This window comes from Protopterus annectens, chromosome 2.part2 (assembly GCF_019279795.1).
Source record: "Protopterus annectens isolate FY-2018-M chromosome 2.part2, PAN1.0, whole genome shotgun sequence".
Taxonomy (NCBI): domain Eukaryota; kingdom Metazoa; phylum Chordata; order Ceratodontiformes; family Protopteridae; genus Protopterus; species Protopterus annectens.
Window position 1 is genome coordinate 75045158 of NC_056730.1, and position 20230 is coordinate 75065387.

The window sequence follows — 20230 nt, forward strand, 5'->3', positions numbered from 1 at the left end:
CATCCTTACAACATTACTTGTTCCCTCCACTCATCTAATAAACTGCTATTACAAGTTAGTAAAGCCAATAACTCTTTGGTGAATCCTTATTTTCATGTAACATAGCAAAAATGTGAAACTGCACCCCTCAACTTATTATTAATACTCCCTCCACCTCTACGTTCAACCTCCTTCTTAAAGAACATCTAGCCAACAAATGGCCCTGTTCCTGTATTACCTCAGGATAATTTTATCTCCTTATTGCTCTGTCCTGCTATACAACTTATCTTTACACTGTTCAAACAAGCTTCTTGTATCTACCATGCTAATTTGTATATATAAAATGGATGTCTGATTTTACTCTTTGTACAAGGTCTTACTGCATATAGTCCGTTTTTACTTGTTCCATCTGATATCTACTTTTTTTTTTGGGGGGGGGGGATTTCCCCCAGGTCTCTGCTGAAAAGGGGCCACCGGTCCAGTCAGACTAACCCGGCAAACAAATGTAAAATAAATAAAATAAAATAATAAATAAATATGATTTCACAAAGATGCCCTTTGTGATGAAAAATGCCCCCGCTGGTAGATCATATTATAGCAGGAGAAAAATATTATGCCCTTGCTTACCTGGATAATACTGTCATCTGCTTACCTGGACAATACTGTCGTCTACAGCCATTCCTGGCAACAGCACCTTCAGCATGTCAGAGAGGTCCTGGGCAGAATGCAAATGGCAGGATTAACTATTAAGCACAGTAAGTGCCAAAGCAAGTATGGCATAGGTCTCCTACCTGGGGAGCAGAAAGAGGAATGGAAAAATCAGGGCAGAACTTGTCAAACTGGAAGCTATTCAGGCATGGCCCGCCTTGTTACCAAAAGCAGGTGAGAACATTTCTTGGGGATAGCAGGGTACTACAGAAAGTACTTTCCCAATTACAGTGCAACAGCTGCTAACCTCACAGACCTGACAAGGGAAAACTTGCTAGATAAGGTTGTGTAGGCCCCAACATGTGAGCAGGCATTCCACAAGCTTAAAGGGGCGTTGGTAGGACCCCCTGTGCTAGCCAGTCTAGATTACAACAAAAATTTGTTGCGCAGGTGGATGCTTCTAACCATGGTGTGGGGGCTGTATTCAGCCAGGTTTACTCAGAGGGAGAAGAGCACCTTGTTGCAGGTCTCAGCCTTAGACTCCAACCCAGGGAAGAATGTTATGCAGCTGTAGAAAAAGAATGTCTAGCCATAATATGGGCACTGCAAAAACTTCAGCCCTATCTCTATGGAAGGAAATTCACTGTGGTTACAGGACACAATCCCTTAATATTGCTGCATCAAGCTAGCCGGCAAAATGCCAAATTATTACGGTGGAGCCTAGGGTTGCAGGCATATGACATGACAGTGCAGCACCATAGTGGGGTCAGCAATGCCAATGCGGATGAGCTCTCAAGACAGGGTATGGGTTAATGTGTTGCCAGTCAGGCTCATTTCTCCCAATCCACATTTCTCCAGGGTCACTTGATAAACTAGCTTGAGTCTTCAAAATGGGGGAAAGATGTGATGATGCGAGGTAATGCCAGCTGTGCCAGGGAGAGTAGGGCAGTGCAAGTATAACATATGCCAGCATAGCTACATGGAGTTTTGTAAAGAATTATATGTCATTTGGCTATAAAACCAATTTGTACAGATGCGTGTGTTAAAAATGTATTTGTAAAGTTGTGTAAAAATGTATCAACAGTGGGTCTTGCTGGACAGAAAACAAATATACATGCATGTCAGACTGTATTGTTGTAACTGACGAAATGTACATTTTAACTGAGGATACTGGAAGGGAAGGGGTAAACTCAGCCCAGCTAACCTTAAGAAAAATAGTGTGAAATTAAATGACTTGGCTTAGGCCATAAAGATTTTATCTCACAGTCTGAAAGCAGCCAAAGACGCAATGTCTGTGAAAGGTCTATACTGGGGTCCTTAGTGGTGAACTAATTGCTACCCTGGGGTGCCAAAGAATAGCTTGTTAGTTTCTGCAGGAAGGGTGAAAGTGTTGGAACTGTTTTACAGTTTCCAGATCCTGTACTAAACCTTAGCTAAAGTGCTGTATGTGTATTGTGACACATCAGTGCCAGATCCTGGCTCAGTTTCTAGTGAGGGAGTAGTGAGGGAATCACAGAGTCAGGTGATCAGATGTATTGTCATTCTGTAGCCAGCTCTGAAACTGTATTTGAATACTAGTAGGAGATGTGATAAGTGTACATTGTTTATGGGACCTGACAAATACATTCATCCACTTACATCGTGCCTTCCTTTAGTAAGTAATTAGGGAGCAGTAATTCTTCAGCCAATCAGAGAGATTAGCTAAATGTATTTTTTCTGTATCTGTCTGAGTCTTTCTATCTATTTTGTTTTTTTATATTTCCTGTGACTGAAACTCTGGTGTTTACTGTACATAAATATTCAGTATTTTCATGTTTTTAATTACTATTAAATATATCTAAATGCTGTCCGGTTCAATTCTCAGCTAGAGCGTCTTCTGCGTTGAGACATGCATGAATGGGCGTACCTTCGTTGAAGGTTGTGCGTCAGGGCTGGTAACTCGGCACGTAAAAATCAACTACCAATCATTAGCAGACCAGAGTTCCGCTGTGGTGACCCTCTAACTGGGAAAAGCCGAAAGACACAACAACAACATATCTAAACCCTTCATTGTAGCTGGCCTTTTCAAAAAAAAACTTTTGAGAGCACTTACATTTATTTATTAGCACTGTGGCTCCACATTCCTGAAAAGTCTTGTTGGTTGGTTAAAACTACCATTTGTATGAATATTAATTTTACTAAGTCTAACTGGGTAACTTTATAAGAGCCTTTAAGTAGCTGGCTTCAGTGTTCTGGTGGCAGTGAACCTACCTTATAGTCTGGATGGAGGTGTCAGAGCGGGTAAGCTGTGCCAGCCTTTCTCAGGTGTGTGTGTGTGTGTGTGTGTGTGTGTGTGTGTGTGTGTGTGTGTGTGTGTGTGTGTGTGTGTGTGTGCAAATCAAACCTCAAAGAGAGAGTGTGACAGATACTTGGAACAAGGACACAGAGCACTGATTACACAGACAGGGAGGTGGAGGACTTGGCTTGGAATAAACGGCTAAGAATTTAGATCTGTAGTGGTCAGCGGGGAGTCTTATTTGGGACTCTGAGAGAAAGCGCAGCCCCAGGACTAGAGTGTGCATTCCGTGTGTGCTCTTAAGGGAAAGTGTACTTAGCAGAGAGAGCTGCATCTGAAAATACTGTGTGTATCTACTTTTTTCTCAGTGAACATTCCCCCACCAGTGTCACTGTTGAGGACTGAGATTCCCTGATCACTGGCCCAGAGGAGGGACGTCACAATTAGCATTAATGTAAATGGGGTTATGAAATAAATTTAGCTAATATGGAACAAAATACATGACATGAAAAGAGAAATGGTAAAAGCATATATGCCAGTCATGGCACTACACAGACAGGCAATTTTACAGGTGGTTTATAAACATTAACTTGTCCAGAAAAGTGCAATTCACAGCACTAATGTGGCAGTTTTCAAGCAGTAGATATCATCTCTGGTATGACACAGATTGCCACTGCACTATTAATGACCAATCAACAATAAAAATAAATATAGACTTAACAGCAAGTAGACTGAAAAAAGTACCTAAAATTTAAGATAAGCTTACAAATTAATAAGAGTATCACAACTCGTGGAAAACAAGCACAAGTTTATGTATTCTGGGGCCAAAAATGCACAACATTTAAACAGCCAATATCCTGCATAACTGCAAGTTTCCTCATAAAAGGGGAACTTTCAAATGCAATGAATACAGCAATTAGAATAATATTTTGGTGAACAATCATTCTGGAAGTCTCAACACTAGTAAAAGGCATTTTATTCTGAATGAAATTGTTATAAAAGGACTAGCACTCTTCTCCTGGTTAGTGACAATTGGGAATCCAGTTCATTCTATATTAGAAAAACAATACCATTAATAATAATCGTAACAATAATCAAATATCCTCATCCATCTTCTTGGATCTTTCAAAGGCATTTGACATGGTGGATCACCAACTTTTGATTCATACCCTGCAATCTTTCTGTCTAAATACCAGTGCCATTCAATGGTTTAAATCTTACCTCAATGGGAGGCAGCAGGCTGTCCTCTGGCAGAACAAGCTCTTAAACCTATTACCTAAAACCCTTGGAGTGCCACAAGGCTCCATATTAGGACCCCTACAGTTTTCCATCTTCATAAACAACCTATATACAGTCATCCCAAATGTCAGCTGTAATCCAATACGCTGATGATTCCACCCTGCTTTGCTCAGCCACATCTCCCTGAGAATTAAGGTCTGTTACCCAATCCACCTTTAATACTATAGAAACCTGGCTCTCCGAACACTGATTGTTGCTAAATCCCCAAAAAACTAAAATGCTGTTATTCTCTTCAACACAAAGGTCCACACTGTTTACCTTCACCATAAATGCAAAAGATGGCACAATAATCACCCCCGACGACTCTACAAAACTGTTAGGAGTAATAATTGATAATAATCTAAAATTTTACCTTCATGTAAACCAACTGATCAAAACCATCAATAAAAAAGTAGGGTCACTGTATAGAATAAAAGCCTTCCTAACCCCTCTGGCTATAGCTGCCATAGCTTGCTCCCAACTGCTTTCAGCACTTTTATATGCATCCCCCCTTAAAACTGTACTTAATAGACTCTCAATCTGTTACAACCACATTGCCAGGTTTGTCACTGGCCTACCTTTTAGAACACACCATTGCATCAACCTTAAACATCTAGGGTGGCTAGAACTTCCCAGTCTAATCCAATATAACCTTTTGATTATGGCTAATAAAATCCTCTATTATCCAGACAACACACCAGCTCTTAAAAATATGATCACCCCCAGCCCACAACAATCCAATACTGCTCCGATCCTCAAACAGACTACAAATTAAGACAATTAAAATTAACAATGTAGCCGATGACTCCCTTTTTGCAAACTCTGCAGGCAAAGCATGGAACCTCCTTCCAGCTAACATTACTTTGCTCTCATCCCTATCCCAATTCAAAACTAAACTCAAACAACATCTGGCACTAAACTGGCTTTGCCACTGTAAAAAGCCTGGCTAACTCTCACCATGAATGTATATAATCTATTAATCAAATTACTGTTACTTTTTTCCCCTGACTGTTACCAGGGGTAACTCAAAAGTGTGATATTGTCTATTTCATGTCTGCTTATGTCATTTGTAAATATCTCATCTGTAATATGTCTTCTTTGTTATTACTTATCTGTCTACCTTGGTAATATGCCTTCTTTGTTATTACTTATCTGTTTACCTTGGAAACATTCTCCCCGGGCCTCCACTGAAAATGGACATTAATCCAGTTGGACTATCCCGGTCAACAAATGTAAAATAAATAAAAAAATAAATAATGCAGCATTTATGTGATACTCGGCACCACTATGGAACAAATGCTCTACTTAAACAGAACGATGACCAAACAGTTTTATTTTTGAAGATTTCAAGTTTCTCACAGAAAAACATGTTTTAGGTGGTAACTATCTGGTGCAAAACTAAAGCAAGATGGCAAATTACACAGGGAGAAAAACAAGGGAATGACTACAACAGATTTCTAATAACCAAAATGTTTTGTAACAATTTAAATACTTCCTTTACTATGTATGTGAAACAAAGTCAGAGAAAGAAGCTAAATATAACATTTACTTTATGATTTTTACAAATGCATACCACAAATATATGCCAGACACATCACAATACCTGGCACAAATGTAAAATCCTCGACAGACCAGTGATAGTTGCTCCAGTGATCTTACATCCAGCTCACTTGACACCACCCATCGAAAAATGTATGCAACAACCTCCCATGGCAGGTCTATGAATATAAAAAATGTCAATTATTTGTCATGCTGATAGCCAGTCTTCATTAAGCTAAGGAAAATTCTAAATATTTTCAAGACATACTACAATTCTGGCAAATTCTCCATTCTAATGGTAACTGTGTCTGCATCTCAGATACCTTCATTACTTAAGCACAGCTGTGTGAGATAACCACTGTAAAATTTGCTTGTGTAATACACTTACTATAATCATTCAGGAGAGGTCACTTTAACAGTAAATCATTACATCTGGGGCTTTCCCATCTGTACAGTTGTGCTGCTTCATCTAGCTGGCTTTTTCAAAGCATTACTATGGGTCAGACAATCTGACAAAGTTTCCTGCAGACAGACAAGCCCTCAGTTTTTTTCCCTCTCCAAAGGTTAATGCTGATCTTATCCTGATTTTAAGCAGGTAGCACAAAGCTCTCATCCAAATGGCATTAAATCCTCTTCAATTAATCAAGGCTGATACATATGTAGGGAGAACTGTGCTTGAGGTTGATGTTAAGGGTCTGTATTAGTTTATTACAATGCAATTGTAGTGAACACTGGATCGTCAAAGTACAGTTTTGTACCTACCATAAATGTAGATGTTCTTGTGTATACACTGCTGCAGTCATCACACTTGGGTTATCCTGCCGTCAGGCAGTCCCGCAGTCGGCCCGAATTCCAAAGTCTTGGTCCGGCGTCGGTTGCTGTTGCTTCTTCCCTGACGTAAGAGCACCAGGGGTATATCAGAGGCATCCATTTTCTTCAGTTTTTCTTGCCCCAGATGTCAGGTGCCCCTAATAGGTAGGCAAATATATATATATATATATATATATATATATATACACATATAGCTATATGGAAAAATAAAACAAGAACCCTTAGGCACAAACAAATACACCACAGAGGTAGTATAGAATAGAGTGGTAGAGATAATTTCAGCTAGTTCAGAGGGCATGGAGGGAGGGTAACCCGGACTGCAGCAGGGTATACACTCGAACATCTACATTTATGGTAGGTACAAAACTGTACCATGTTCATCGTGTTACCCTACTGCAGTCATCACACTTGGGTAGAATCCCAAAGCTAAGGATGGGAGGTGGAGTCAAACAGGATTAGAGGAGGCTAAGAGGCCCTGCAAAACTGCAGTGGCGAAGCCAGCTCTAGTCTTAGAGTAAAGTGGTAAGTGGTAATGTTTGGTGAAGGTGTGTACTGAACTCCAAGTTGCAGCTTCCAGAATATCCTTGATCTGCACCCCCCTGAGGAAGGCTGTAGATGTAGCTGCTGCCCTGGTAGAGTGGGGCCTTATGGTAGCAGGAACTGGTTTTCCATGGTGGGTGTAGCAAAAACGTATGCAATGTCCTATCCATTTGGAAATGGTCTGTTTTGAGATAGCCTTTCCTTGTGATGGTGTGGCATAGGATACAAAAAGCTGGTCAGATTTTCTGAAAACCTTAGTTTTATCCAAGTAGTAACGTAGCTGCCTGTGAATGTCCAAGGAATGCAGGAGTCTTTCTCCTTTGTTCTGTGGATTTGGAAAGAAGGTGGGTAAATGGATGGTTTGATTTAGAGCCACACTGGATACCACCTTAGGCATAAAGGAGGGGTTAGTTCATAGAGAAACTCTGTCTTGATGAAAAATGATGAAAGGCTCTACTGCCATTAGTGCCTGAAGCTCTGAAACTCTTCTAGCTGAAGTAATTGCTAGCAGTAGGGCAGTCTTCCATGATATAAACTTTAAGTCAGCTGAGAAAGCTGGCTCAAAATGAGGTAGCGTGAGTTTTGCAGAACAAAGTTGAGGTCCCAAGTAGGTGTTGGTGCTCTCCTGGGAGGTCTAATGTTTTTGGCCCCTCTGAGAAACTGCCTTAGGAGTGGATGTGAAAATAAGGGAGGATCCGTGTTGTAGTGAGCAGAAATAGCTGAGGCGTGGATTTTAATAGATGAAAAAGAAAGCCCTTTGTGTAACATTTCAGTTAAATATTGCAGAATCTGAGGTATGTCAGGGTGAAGGGTATTTTGGCCTTTAGCTTGGTTCCAGGAGCAAAACCTTTTCCATTTGTCTGAGTAGGCTTTCCTGGTGCTGGGCCTCCTGGCCTCCAGAATAACATCCATAACAGCTTGTGAGAGAGGAGCTGGCTGTTTGCTTAGGTGATTTGTCATGCAGCCAAGTATAAGGTTTTGAGCTGGCTGTGTAGAATCCGATTGTCTTGCTGTGTGAGCAGGTGGGTAATTTGTGGTAGAATCCATGGTGGGCCCTGGGCCATATTCCTTAATAGTGGGTACCAATGCTGGCATGGCCAGTCTGGGGCAATGAGTATCATTCGGGGTCTCTCCATCCTGACTTTCAGTAGTACCTTTGTGAGAAGGGGTACGGGAGGAAAGGCATATACTGTTACCATTTTCCAAATGAATGAGAGTGCGTCCACTTTCCAAGCTTGATGGTGAAAAGTCCTTGTGCAAAACTTTGTTAGTTGATAGTTTTGAGGGCTGGCAAACAGGTCTATGTCTGGGAGCCCCCATTTTTGAGCTAACATTGCGAATACTTGTGGATCCAGTTTCCACTCGTGAGGATCCATGATGTTTCTGCTTAGGTAGTCTGCCAATGTGTTCTTTTTTCCTGGCAGGAATTGAACTTGTAATTGAACTTGGTAAGCCAGTGCTGTGTTCCACAAGGTCATTGCTTGCCTGCATAGAGGGTAGGAGTGTGTACCCCCTTTGTTTGTTTATGTACCACATTACTGTGGTGTTGTCTGTCCTTATGATAAGCTGTCCTGGATGTAAGAGGTCCTTGAAGGCTGTCAGAGCATTTTGTACAGCTAACATTTCTTTTTGATTGATGTGCAGATTCCTTTGATCTGCAGTCCATATGCCTTGAACGCACCGTCCTGCCATGTGTGCTCCCCAAGCATAGTCCGATGCATCTGTTGTCATAGTTTGCCTGGCTGGGGGTAGGGTGAAAGGCTGACCCTTGTTGAGGTGACATGCCTGTGACCACCATAGAAACTCCTGTTGAGGGCAGGGAATGAGAGGTATCATTGTTTCCAAGCTGTGGCTGTGTTGAGTCCATACGCTTTTTAGGTACCATTGCAATTTCCTCATATGCAGTTTTGCACATGGTATTAGTAGTATGCAAGATGCCATGAAGCCCAAGGCCTGCAGAATTTTTCTTGCAGGGAGTCGGGTCTTTGCTTCCATTGTTCTGAAGTATTGAGTTAATTGTAGTTGTTTGTCTGGCGTCAGATAAGCCATCTGGGCCATTGTATTCAAGCTGGCACCCAGGAATATCATATTTTGTGAGGGCACTAGTTTTGATTTCTTTTCGTTTACTGTGTACCCTAGGCAACTTTGAAGATGTTTTACAAAAGCCAGGTGTTGTAAGAGAATGTCCTTGCTTTCTGCTTGGATGAGACAGTCGTCCAGGTATGGGTATATTTGAATTCCTCTTTGTCTGCAGTATGCAATTACTGGTGTCAGGTATTTTGTGAAGACCCTGGGTGCAGTAGATAAGCCAGAAGGCAGTGCAGAGAATTGGTAATGGGTTGAACCTGCAATGAAACGGAGGTATCTTCTGCAATTTTGTCTGATAGGGACTTGCAGGTATGCCTCCTTGAGGTCCAACGTTACTAGCCAAGCTTTCTTGCCCAACATGGGAAGAAGCTGCTGTAGTGTTAGCATCTTGAATTTGGGTACTTGCAAGTAGGTGTTTAAAATTGAAAGGTCCAGAATGGGTCTCCAAGCATTGTCCTTTCTGGGGACTAGAAAGATCCTTGAGTAAAATTCTTAGCCTTGCTCCTGTGTAGGTACCAGTTGAATGGCTCATGTCCATGAGAGCTGTAATTTGTTTTTGTGCCTCTACCCATTGATTTTGTGGCAGGTTTGACATTCCTTTTATACTTGGCAAGGTGTGGAAATGGAATCTGCATCCGTGTGAGATAATGTCTAGGACCCATTTGTCCTTTGTGACGATGCGCCAGTTGTCTGCAAAAAGTGCTAATTTTCCTCCCAAGGGAGCTGCCAAGAGAGTTTTGCTTGGCAGTTTGAGGTTTAAGTCATTGTGTTTGCCTTCTAGTAGTTTGGGACCTGTCTTCTCCTCCCTTCTGTGTTGCAGTGCCCCATTGGCGAGGTTTGTAAGGAATTTGTGTTTGTTCTCTGCCCCTTGGGCGCCTTTATTTACCCCTCTGTGGTTTGTCAGAAGCTGGAAAGGACCAATTTTTTGTTGGCCAATTTCTGCTGAAGCATGGGGGTTGTACCTGTAAGAAATCTTTGACCGTCTGCATAGATTTTGCCTTATCCTCCATTTTCTTTAAAACCTCCTCTGCTTTAACCCCAAATAAGACATCCGGCTGTAAGGGTGCATTCAGTAACTTTGCTTTAACATGATCAGGCAGAGATTGTTCCTTTAACCAAGCATGCCTATGTATAACAGACCCAGTAACAGCTGCTCTAGAGGAAGCTTCCAAGGCATCAAAACCACATTGTAAAGTATGTTTGCCCACCTGTTCAGCTGCATGCAAAAGATCTTGCATTTCCTTGAATTCATACTGTTGAGGGTGCGTGCCCATCTTTTGTTTTATTTGATACATTAGGAATTGCTGGTATTTATGCATGTGAAATTGACAATTTAATGCTCTCATTGCTAGAGTAGCTGAGGTGTAAACCTTCTTCCCCCACCTATCTAGTGCTCTGGAGTCCCTTTCTGAGGGTACAGGATTTTTAGCCATAGAAGCCTTAGCCCCTTTGGGACCCTGGGAGATTGTCTCTGGATCAGCAACAGGGCTTTTGTAAAGGAATTTGTGTGAGTCAGGCACTCTATAGTATCTATCTGGTTTGGCTGGAGCAGGAGGCAGAGAATCTGGATTTAGAATAGATTCTAAGAAGACATCATCCACAATGTCCAAAACTGGGGGGACAGCAAGTGGTCTGTGCTGGGGGAGTAAAAGAAAAGTACAGTTTTGTACCTACCATAAATGTAGATGTTCGAAGATCCACATTGCTGCAGTCCTTACACTTGGGTAGTCCACTGTCCTCGGTCGGCCCGAATATCAAAGTATTAGGCTGACGTCGGTCAAAGCTAAGACTGACATCAGGACGTCAGGGTACAAATCGCGTGCGACATATCCTCAGTCTTTTCTTGCCCCAGATGTCAGAAGACCCTAAAAAGAAAGGTCAAAACCAAAAGACAGCAAAAAACAACCAACCACCCTTGCACTAATCATATATACAATATATACAATATTCACAATATTCACAACCCAAACCACACAACCACCTCTAACTACAGAGGGGAAGGAGGGTAGACTGCAGCAATGTGGATCTTGAACATCTACATTTATGGTAGGTACAAAACTGTACTATGTTCTTCATCTCACATTGCTGCAGTCCTTACACTTGGGTAGAATCCCAAAGCAGAGGTAAGGGAGGATGGCAAAACTATAAAGCAGTAGGGGCTGCCAAAATGCCCTGTAAAATTGCAGTGGCAAAACCAGCCCTAGATTTAGAGTAAAGTGGAAGGTGGTAATGCTTAGAGAAAGTATGCACTGAACTCCAAGTAGCTGCCTCCAAAATATCTTTAGTTGCCACCCCTAAAGAAGCTGTAGAAGTGGCAGTAGCCCTAGTGGAATGAGGCCTAATCCCAGCTGGAACCTCCTTACCATGATGGGAATAACAGAAAGCAATACAAAACCCAATCCACTTAGAAATAGTTTGTTTTGACACAGGCTTGCCCTTAGAACCCAAAGCAAATGAAACAAATAACTGCTGAGACTGCCTGAACCCTTTAGTTCTGCTCAAATAATATCGCAACTGCCTGTGTATATCCAAAGTGTGCAAAATCTTTTCCCTTTATTTTGGGGTTTGCATAAAAAGTAGGCAAATGAATAGTTTGGTGTAAAGCCACACTAGAAACCACTTTAGGCATAAAGGAAGGATTAGTAAAGATACCCTATCCTTATGGAAAATTAAGAAAGGCTCAACCGCCATAAGGGCCTGTAATTCAGAAACCCTCAACAAAAAGCAGTCTTCCATGATAAATATTTCAACTCGGGGTAGCTGCAGGCTCAAAAGGTTGTAGAGTGAGTTTCTCCAACACAAAATTGAGATCCCAAGCAGGAGTAGGAGCTCTACGTGGGGTCTTAAATTCTTTGCCTCTAAGGAATTGCTTAAACAAAGGATGAGAAAACAATGGTGGGTCACAGTCATAGTGAGCAGAAATTGCTGCAGCATGAACCTTAATAGAAGAGAAGGACAAACCTTTGTCCAGTAACTCAGCAAGATATTGAAGAGCCACACTTAAATTAGGCTTAGAAACATCAAATTCCTTTGCTGTACTCCAAAATAAAAATCTCTTCCATTTATCTCTTTCCTTGTACTAGGCCTTCTGGCCTCCAAAATAACATTCAAAACTTGCTGTGGAAGCTGAGACCTCCAGGGTTTAAAACAGAATATGCCAGGCTGTTAGGTGAAGAGAGTGAAGTTTGATATTGAGTAAATGACTGTTCTCCTGAGACAGCAGGTGTGGAACGCAAAGGCCATGGAGGCTCCCGTACCAGACTTCTCAGTAATGGGTACCAGTGCTGTCGAGGCCAATCTGGAGCTATTAAAATCATCTTTGGCTTGTCCTGTCTGACCTTTAGGAGTACCTTTGGAAGGAGAGGCAGAGGTGGAAACGCAGACACATGAAGATTGCTCCAACTGAATGAAAGAGCATCCACTTTCCAAGCTGTGGGATGAAACCTTTTGTGCAAAACTCTGGCAGCTGGTAGTTTAGTGGAAGATCTATGTCTGGAGTTCCCATAACACTGTCAATTTCTGAAATACATGAGGATCCAATTTCCACTGTGGGGATCCATAATTCGTCTGCTCAACACATCTGCTAAGGAGTTCTGTGCTCCCGGCAGAAACCTTGCCTGAAGATTTAGCTGTAAACTGAGAGCAGTCTCCCACAAAATCATTGCTTGTCTGCATAGAGGATAAGAATGTGTTCCCCCTTGCTTGTTGATGTACCACATGACAGTTGTGTTGTCTGTTAGAACCAACACCTGCCCTGGAAGAAGTAAATCCTTGAAAGCTATTAATGCAAATTGGACTGCTAACATCTCCTTCAAGTTGATAAGTAGATGTTGTAGTCTGGCAGGCCAAGTGTCTTGTACCCACTTTCCATTTAGATGAGCTCCCAAAGCTTTGTCTGAGGCATCTGTCGTTAGAATCTGACTAGAGTCCCTTGTTTAGGTGACATTCCTGAGCCCACCACAAAAATTCCTTTTGAATGCAAGGTATTATCTGAATGACAGTGTCCATATCTTGGCAGTGCTGTGTCCATACATTTTTGAGATACCATTGTAGCTTCCTCATATGCAGTTTGGCATTGGGAAGCACCAGAATACAAGATGCCATGAACCCCAAGGCTTGAAGGACTGTCCTTGCAGTCAGCCTGGACTTATGAGACAATTGATGGAAATAAAGAGAAAGATTCTTTTGTTTGTCCGGGGTCAAAAAGGCCATCTGGGATGCTGTATTCAGTCTCACACCCAGAAAGCACATGTCCTGAGAGGGTACTAGACTGGACTTTATTTCATTCACAGAATACCCCAGGCATCTTAGCACTGCTATCACATATTGTAAATGATGAAGAAGTTCGTCCCTTCCTTGGGCCAGAATCAGGCAATCGTCCAAATAAGGATAGATCTGTATTCCTTTTAGCCTGAAGAAAGCTATCACTGGAGCCAGAACCTTCGTGAACACTCTAGTAGATAAGCCAAAGGGCAATGCAGAGAACTGATAATGAGAAGTCCCAGCCCGCAGATACTTCCTCCAACTTAGCCTGATAGGAACATGAAGGTAAGCCTCCTTGAGATCCAGAGTCACCATCCAGTGATCTTTGCCCAGCAGAGGTAAAAGCTGTTGTAACGTCAACATTTTGAACTTGGGAATGTCCAGATAAGTGTTGAGGATAGATAAATCCAAAATTGGTCTCCACGTGTTCCCCTTCTTTGGTACTAGGAACAGGCGAGAATAAAATCCTAGGCCCACTTCTGGCAGAGGGACCGGCTGTATGGCCCCTATTTGAAGCAGCAGAGAAATTTGTTTGTGAGCCTCTAGTCTTTGCTGAGGAGGAACGTCTGGCATGCCTTTGAAAGGAGGCAAGGTATGGAAATAAAACTTGTAACCTTGGTGTATGATATCCAATACTCATCTGTCTTGGGTAACCAAACTCCAATTTTCCTTGAAGAGTGCCAACCTTCCTCCCAAAGGTGCTGCCAGGCAAGAAGGATCTGGCAGCTGAAAAGGTAGGTCATTGGGCCTGTTTACGAAAGGACTGGCCCCTGCCCTCACCCGAAGACTGTGCAGGTGAACTCCCTGTTCTAGATCTGAAAGAGCCCTGAGCTCTGCCCCTACCACGTCTAGATCTACCCCTAGACTGTGAATCATAAGAACCACCCCTTAGCAGGCCAATTCCTACTAAACTTCGGAGGCTTAACTTGCAAAAAATCTTTAACAGCCTGCATAGACTTAGCCTGGTCATCCATTTTCTTTAAGACTGACTCCACAGGTGAACCAAACAACACAACAGACTGTAAAGGAGCATCCAAAATCCTTGTCTTAACATGGTCAGATAAATTCTGATCCCTCAGCCAGGCGAAGAACTGAGCCAGTGGCAGCCACCCTAGACGAGGCCTGTACAGCATCAAAACCACATTGTAAAGAATGCTTACCCACCTGTTCAGAGACATGTACCAAATCTTGTAATTCTTTACACTCAATGCCTTCCGCCAGAGCATCTACCTTAGACTTCAATTGAGAAAGAAGATAGTTTTGATATTTCAACATGTGAAACTGGCAATTCAAAGCCCTCATAGCTAAGGTGGAAGAAGTATAGACTTTCTTTCCCCATCTATCCAAAGCTCTGGCCTCTTTATCTGGAGGAACCAGATTTTTTACAACAGAGGCCTTGACACCCTTAGGTCCCTGACTAACAGTTTCTGGGTCCGCCCTAGGACTCTTATAAAGAGATTTATGAGCTTCAGGCACCCTGTAATACCTGTCCGGTTTAACAGGAGCAGGAGGCAAAGAATCAGGATTAAGTGAAGCCTCTGGAAACACATCTTCCACAACATCCAGAACAGGTGGTATAGCCAAAGGCCTATGCTGGGGCAAAAGCAAAAATTCGTTAAGCCTTTTCCTGGAATCAGAGAAGTCCTGACCTTCCCACTTAAAATGTTCCCTCATGGAATGAAGAGTCTCTGAAAAAGAAAAATCCTCTGGAGGAGAAGCAGAAGGAGTAGAATCATCTACATCAGAATCAGAATAAGGAGAATACTCCTGCAAGTCTTCAGCCGAAGACTCTGAAACATCCGAAGCCTGCTCAAAATACCCCAACTCTGGTTCCACCCTAGGCCTCTTATCAGGAGGGGGCAAAGAACCTCTAATCAAAGTAATTAAATCTTCTGCCATTTTAAGCATGTGCTTCTTGGGCACAGATCCTGATGAACTAGGAGTGACACCAACAGAAGCTAAACCTGGCCTGCCTCTGGGAGAAGCCTTGGAAACAGAAGGAGAGGGCCTAACCACCCTAGGAAGGGAGGGGAGCACAGTAACCTGAGAAGCCCCTTCAGCCTGACCTGCCTCCTGAGAGGCCACATCCTGCAATATCAAAGTCTCCCCTGGGACTCCAGAGAAGCCGGTTCCAATGACGCCTAAATAACCCGGCGTCCGTGTTGAGCGACTCTTCTTGCCTGGGTTTAGCTGCTTTGTCTTTGCGCTTCTTCAAGAAGCGGCGCGCTAGCATCCGACGGCATATTATAATTGCACCGCTCAAGACCAACCTGGCACAATCTAACCTTCGCTTAATAGTGCGCTTATTGAACCTAGCACAAAAGCGACACCCAACAACGCCGTGCTCAGGCCCCAAACAAGGAATACACAAAGTATGATAGTCCCTATATCTGTTTCCCACAAGAAATACAGTTATTCACTTTTTCTGACATCTGGTAAACCACTGAGGCAAGAAAAACTAAAATATTCTAACGGGTACTTAGCCAACTTTGACTCGGTCTGAAACTCCGAATTGAAAATTTCAGAACGCCGAACAGCACTTGCAACGCTGCTTCTGCATCGGACCATGCGGCAAAAAAAGACTGAGGATATGACGTCGGTCATGCGCATTTGTACCCTGACGTCCTGATGTCAGTCTTAAGCGCCTTGACCGACGTCAGCCTAATACTTTGATATTCGGGCCGACCGAGGACAGCGGACTACCCAAGTGTAAGGACTGCAGCAATGTGAGATGAAGAACATCTCTCGGAGCCTTTTCTTTGAGTCGGAGTAGTCCTGACCTTCCCAGTGGAAATGTTCCCTCATGGTATGTAAGGTTTCCCCAAAGGAATAATTTTCAGGGGGAGAAGCTGAGGGAATGGAGTCTTCAGCATCAGAATCTTCTTAAGGGGGAAAGGAGTAATCCTGTTCCTCAGAGGAGCCTGAGGAAACAGACACTTGATCAGAGGAGGCATAATCCTCCTCTTGTCTAGGCCTTTTGTCAAGGGGGGGGGGGGAGTTGGGAACCCCTGATCAAAGAAATCAAATCTTCAGCCATTTTAAGCATCTGTTTCTTAGGCATAGGGCCTTGACCTGGAGACTAAAGTGTAGGCTTTTTTGGTTTTAGAGGAGTCTTAAGCTTAGCATAAGATTTTATGGTGAGAGTAGTCGGTCTGAAGACACCTTCAGAAACTGAAGATGTTTCTACAGCACCGGCTTCCCCTACTGCAATGTCGTCGGTAGGGCCTAAAGAAAATGGCTGTGTCGGCCTAGAACTCTCTGCTGGGGGATCCGAAGCGGTCTGGGGATCCAATTCAGCGGTAGCCAGGGGTTGCGTAGGTGCGTCACTGAAAATCGGAGAACCGGCGACCGGCCCAGCCGAGGCCTCGGAGTCTGGCTTGGATCTAGGCTGCCTGTCTTTATCTTTGCGTTTTTTATGCACGCTGGTAGTCAGTTGCTCAGACAGCATAGTGTAATTAAATTTTCTACTGAACTAGTGTCGTGCAAAATCAAAGCGTCACTTTATAGTTCGCTTATTGAACCTAGCACAAAACCGACAACCAGTAACGTCGTGGTCTGGGCCTAGGCAAGGTATACAAAAAGAATGAAAGTCCTTATGAGGTATTTGCTTCCCACAAGAAATGCAATTGTTAACTTTTTCTGACATCGGACTGAGGCAAGAAAAGGTTCCCCAACAGGGTACTTAGCTTTGAAGACTTCGGACTGAAACTTGATTCGAAAATCTCAGGTGTCGGCCGACCAGCACTTGCGATACTGCTTCGGGCACCGCGCGGCAAGAAAGACTGAAGAAAATGGCGTCGGATACCTCCGATATACCCCTGGCGCTCTGACGTCAAGGAAGAAGCGACAGCAACAGACGCCGGACCAAGACTTTGGAATTCGGGACGACTGCGGGACCGCCTGACGGCAGGATAACCCAAGTGTGATGACTGCAGCAGGGTAACACAATGAACATCCCTCATTCAGCAAAAATTGTTTCAGCGATTTGCTGAATTTACTGAGGGTAAATAAATAGTTGCCCTACAGCATAATGGGCCGACAGCTATGCAAATCAAACCCACTCAAGTGGGGGACTTCACCCCCCCCCAAATATATATACCATCTCCGAGATAACAGTACAGCACAGAAAAGGGCAAAGTTGTGCTGTAAAGCAAGTATTTACTTGCCCTCAGTAAATTCAGCGAATCGTTGACATGATTTTTTTGGTGAATGAGGTCAACGATCTGGTGTTCGCTGCAATTGCACTGCGACAAACTAATCTAGTCCTGATGTTAATCACTACAGAAAGCAATTATAACACCAGCATAGTCATATCACATGCTAAGTATTAGTGAAAGCAATAATAACATCAAGCATAATCATAAAAAGCCCATGCAAACATGATAAAACTAAGTGGGCCACCTACATAAGTACCAACAAAAGGGAAGGACTGGTTTCAGCTACAATGGCACCTCTCTGAAAATCTACTGGTGTGGTAAGTAATGACTTCAACAGTAAATTATAATGTCTAGATAGCATCCTAAGCAATACTTTGTTACCTAGTTCCCCAGTGAGATGGGCAATTTACAAGATCTCCAATAGCACCGCTGTACTAAAAACATCTACAATGAGCCGCCAAATTGTGCTGCCCATTGAAAGTACTGACAGAAAGAGTAACTACTATATTTATTTACATTTGTTGACCAGGAATTCCACTGGGCCAGAATGAGCCCATTTTCAGTGGAGGCCTGGGAAGAAAAGCTCCAATAAACACCTCAGTACAGAACTGAATTACTTACAGAAACAGAATTAACAAAAGATGGACACAAATGAAATAACTAAGGAGTTGATATAGACAAAAATAACACAGACAAGCACTTGAGTAAGAATCAATAGCAATATCTGATGACTAGATAGTATGCTGCAAATTCCAACTGTCTATCAAAAACAATGAGCTGTACACAGTGGGCTATAACACTGGAATGCGTCGTGCTCTAATAGAGCCTTCTATAAGAATATGCTGTGTGGAGTTTTGCTGAACTTGTCATAAACAGCATTATTATGGGTCAGCCAATGTGACAAAGTTTTCCCTGCACATAGGCCATCCATTTTTTTCCCTCTACGGAAGAAGTAATATCTTAGCTATTTGTGAACAGTCACGGTATACAAGTGCTCCTCTCCATCCAGATATTATGGAAAGAAGACTGGGAAAATGAACAGACTGATTTATGAAGATTGCAAAAGCAATATCTGGCATGGAAGAGGGGTTAGCTTTCAGTAAGCTTCCTTTGCTTTAAAATACTCTACAAGGTAGCTTGGGCATAAAGTTTTTCATTCAGTTATTTTTTCTTTCATGTTCCACTGCCAACTTTATCTAATGTCCAGGTTGCATCAAAGTCTGAGTCTATCTTACCACTGAAATGGACATGAGGCAGGGGAAATAATCCCAGACAATATGTCATTCTATTGCAAGATGCATGCATACAGGCTAACATACAGATGGGTCATGCACCTACTGTCACTACAGAGGTTAATCAATTCAATGATTCAATAAAATGTACTTAAAGCACACAGCCTATATGGCTAATTAATGGTTTGCTTTAATTTAGACACTTTTTCATAAACCAATCTATTGAACCAAATGTCAAGTACACTTTTAAAACATTAATAAATTACTTGCATATCCAATATCTGTTGGTAAGGTATTCCATAATCTATAAACCCTAAATGAAAAAAAATACTTCAATAAGGAATTAATATTTGACAGTTGGACTAACAAATTATTATTCCTAGTATTTAATTTATGGTTTACAAAGTCAATCTACAGCACAGCTGAAAACACTTTATCTGCAGTACATTTATATACACATATGAAGTTGACTCTAACTGTAAGTTACTGTTTACAAAGGTCAAATTTTCAAGTCTCTAATGTGTTTGAGATGTGGGAAGAAACCACAGCACCTGACAAAAAATCATCTGGACACATACAGACTCCACCAAAAAAGACACCTAGGTAGGAACTAAACTAAAAAAAAACCAAACACTGTGAGACAGCACTGCTAAACACTATGCCACTGTACCATCCCTTTGTAATAAGGATCTCAAAGAAAAAATATAGTGTCCACAAAATAGTGGTTCAAAGAGAAGCAAGATTAACTTATCCAACATGAAATTCAAGTTCAAAAGAGAAAAAATATCATGGAGGTCTTAAATGTGGTACATCCCACGAATGGATTCAATAGAAAGGTGTCCTGCAGTTTGAGGAAACACTGGATTAGAGGTCAAAATTGCTGACATACATACTTTTTATATACTAATAAGCAAGTCTGATTCAAACATGAGTCAAACTGTCCAGGGACTTTGACACCACACACTTTAAGAGGCCAAAGCCCTTGAAGGATGTTCAAGATACAAAACTCTTTAATTTGTAAAGATACAATTTACAAGAATTTTTAATGCTTAAAGGAAATACAGGTTACTAAGTCACTCTGAAGAATCAGACTCCTATCTTCCATGTTCAGACACTCAGATTTGAAGTCAGTATGAAGGGCTTTGCCTTCTAAACATGCAAATATATAGAATAGCTGTGTAAAATCTTACCATAACCATAGATGTCCTTTTTTTCTATGTTGCAGTATTCTTTACATATGGGTAGTATTCCACTACTCGACCCAAAGTCTGGGATGTATACAAAAGCTTCAAGCTATTGCCTGTACGTGAGATGTTGCACGTAGGCTGCTAGGACGTCAGACATAAAAGGGACGTCCACACATATAATCCTCAGAATAAAGTAGCCTCATGAGGAAAACT

General features: G+C 42.2%; 1 protein-coding gene across 1 annotated transcript in view; it reads right to left on the bottom strand.

Moving 5' to 3' along the window:
- FBXO9 (F-box protein 9) overlaps positions 1 to 20230 on the bottom strand; it is a 1636589-nt gene that overhangs the window by 651210 nt on the left and 965149 nt on the right. The window contains exon 7 of the mRNA XM_044063757.1: positions 5784 to 5898. Coding sequence (XP_043919692.1) covers positions 5784 to 5898 — 115 coding nt within the window. The remainder of the gene's footprint in view (positions 1 to 5783; positions 5899 to 20230) is intronic.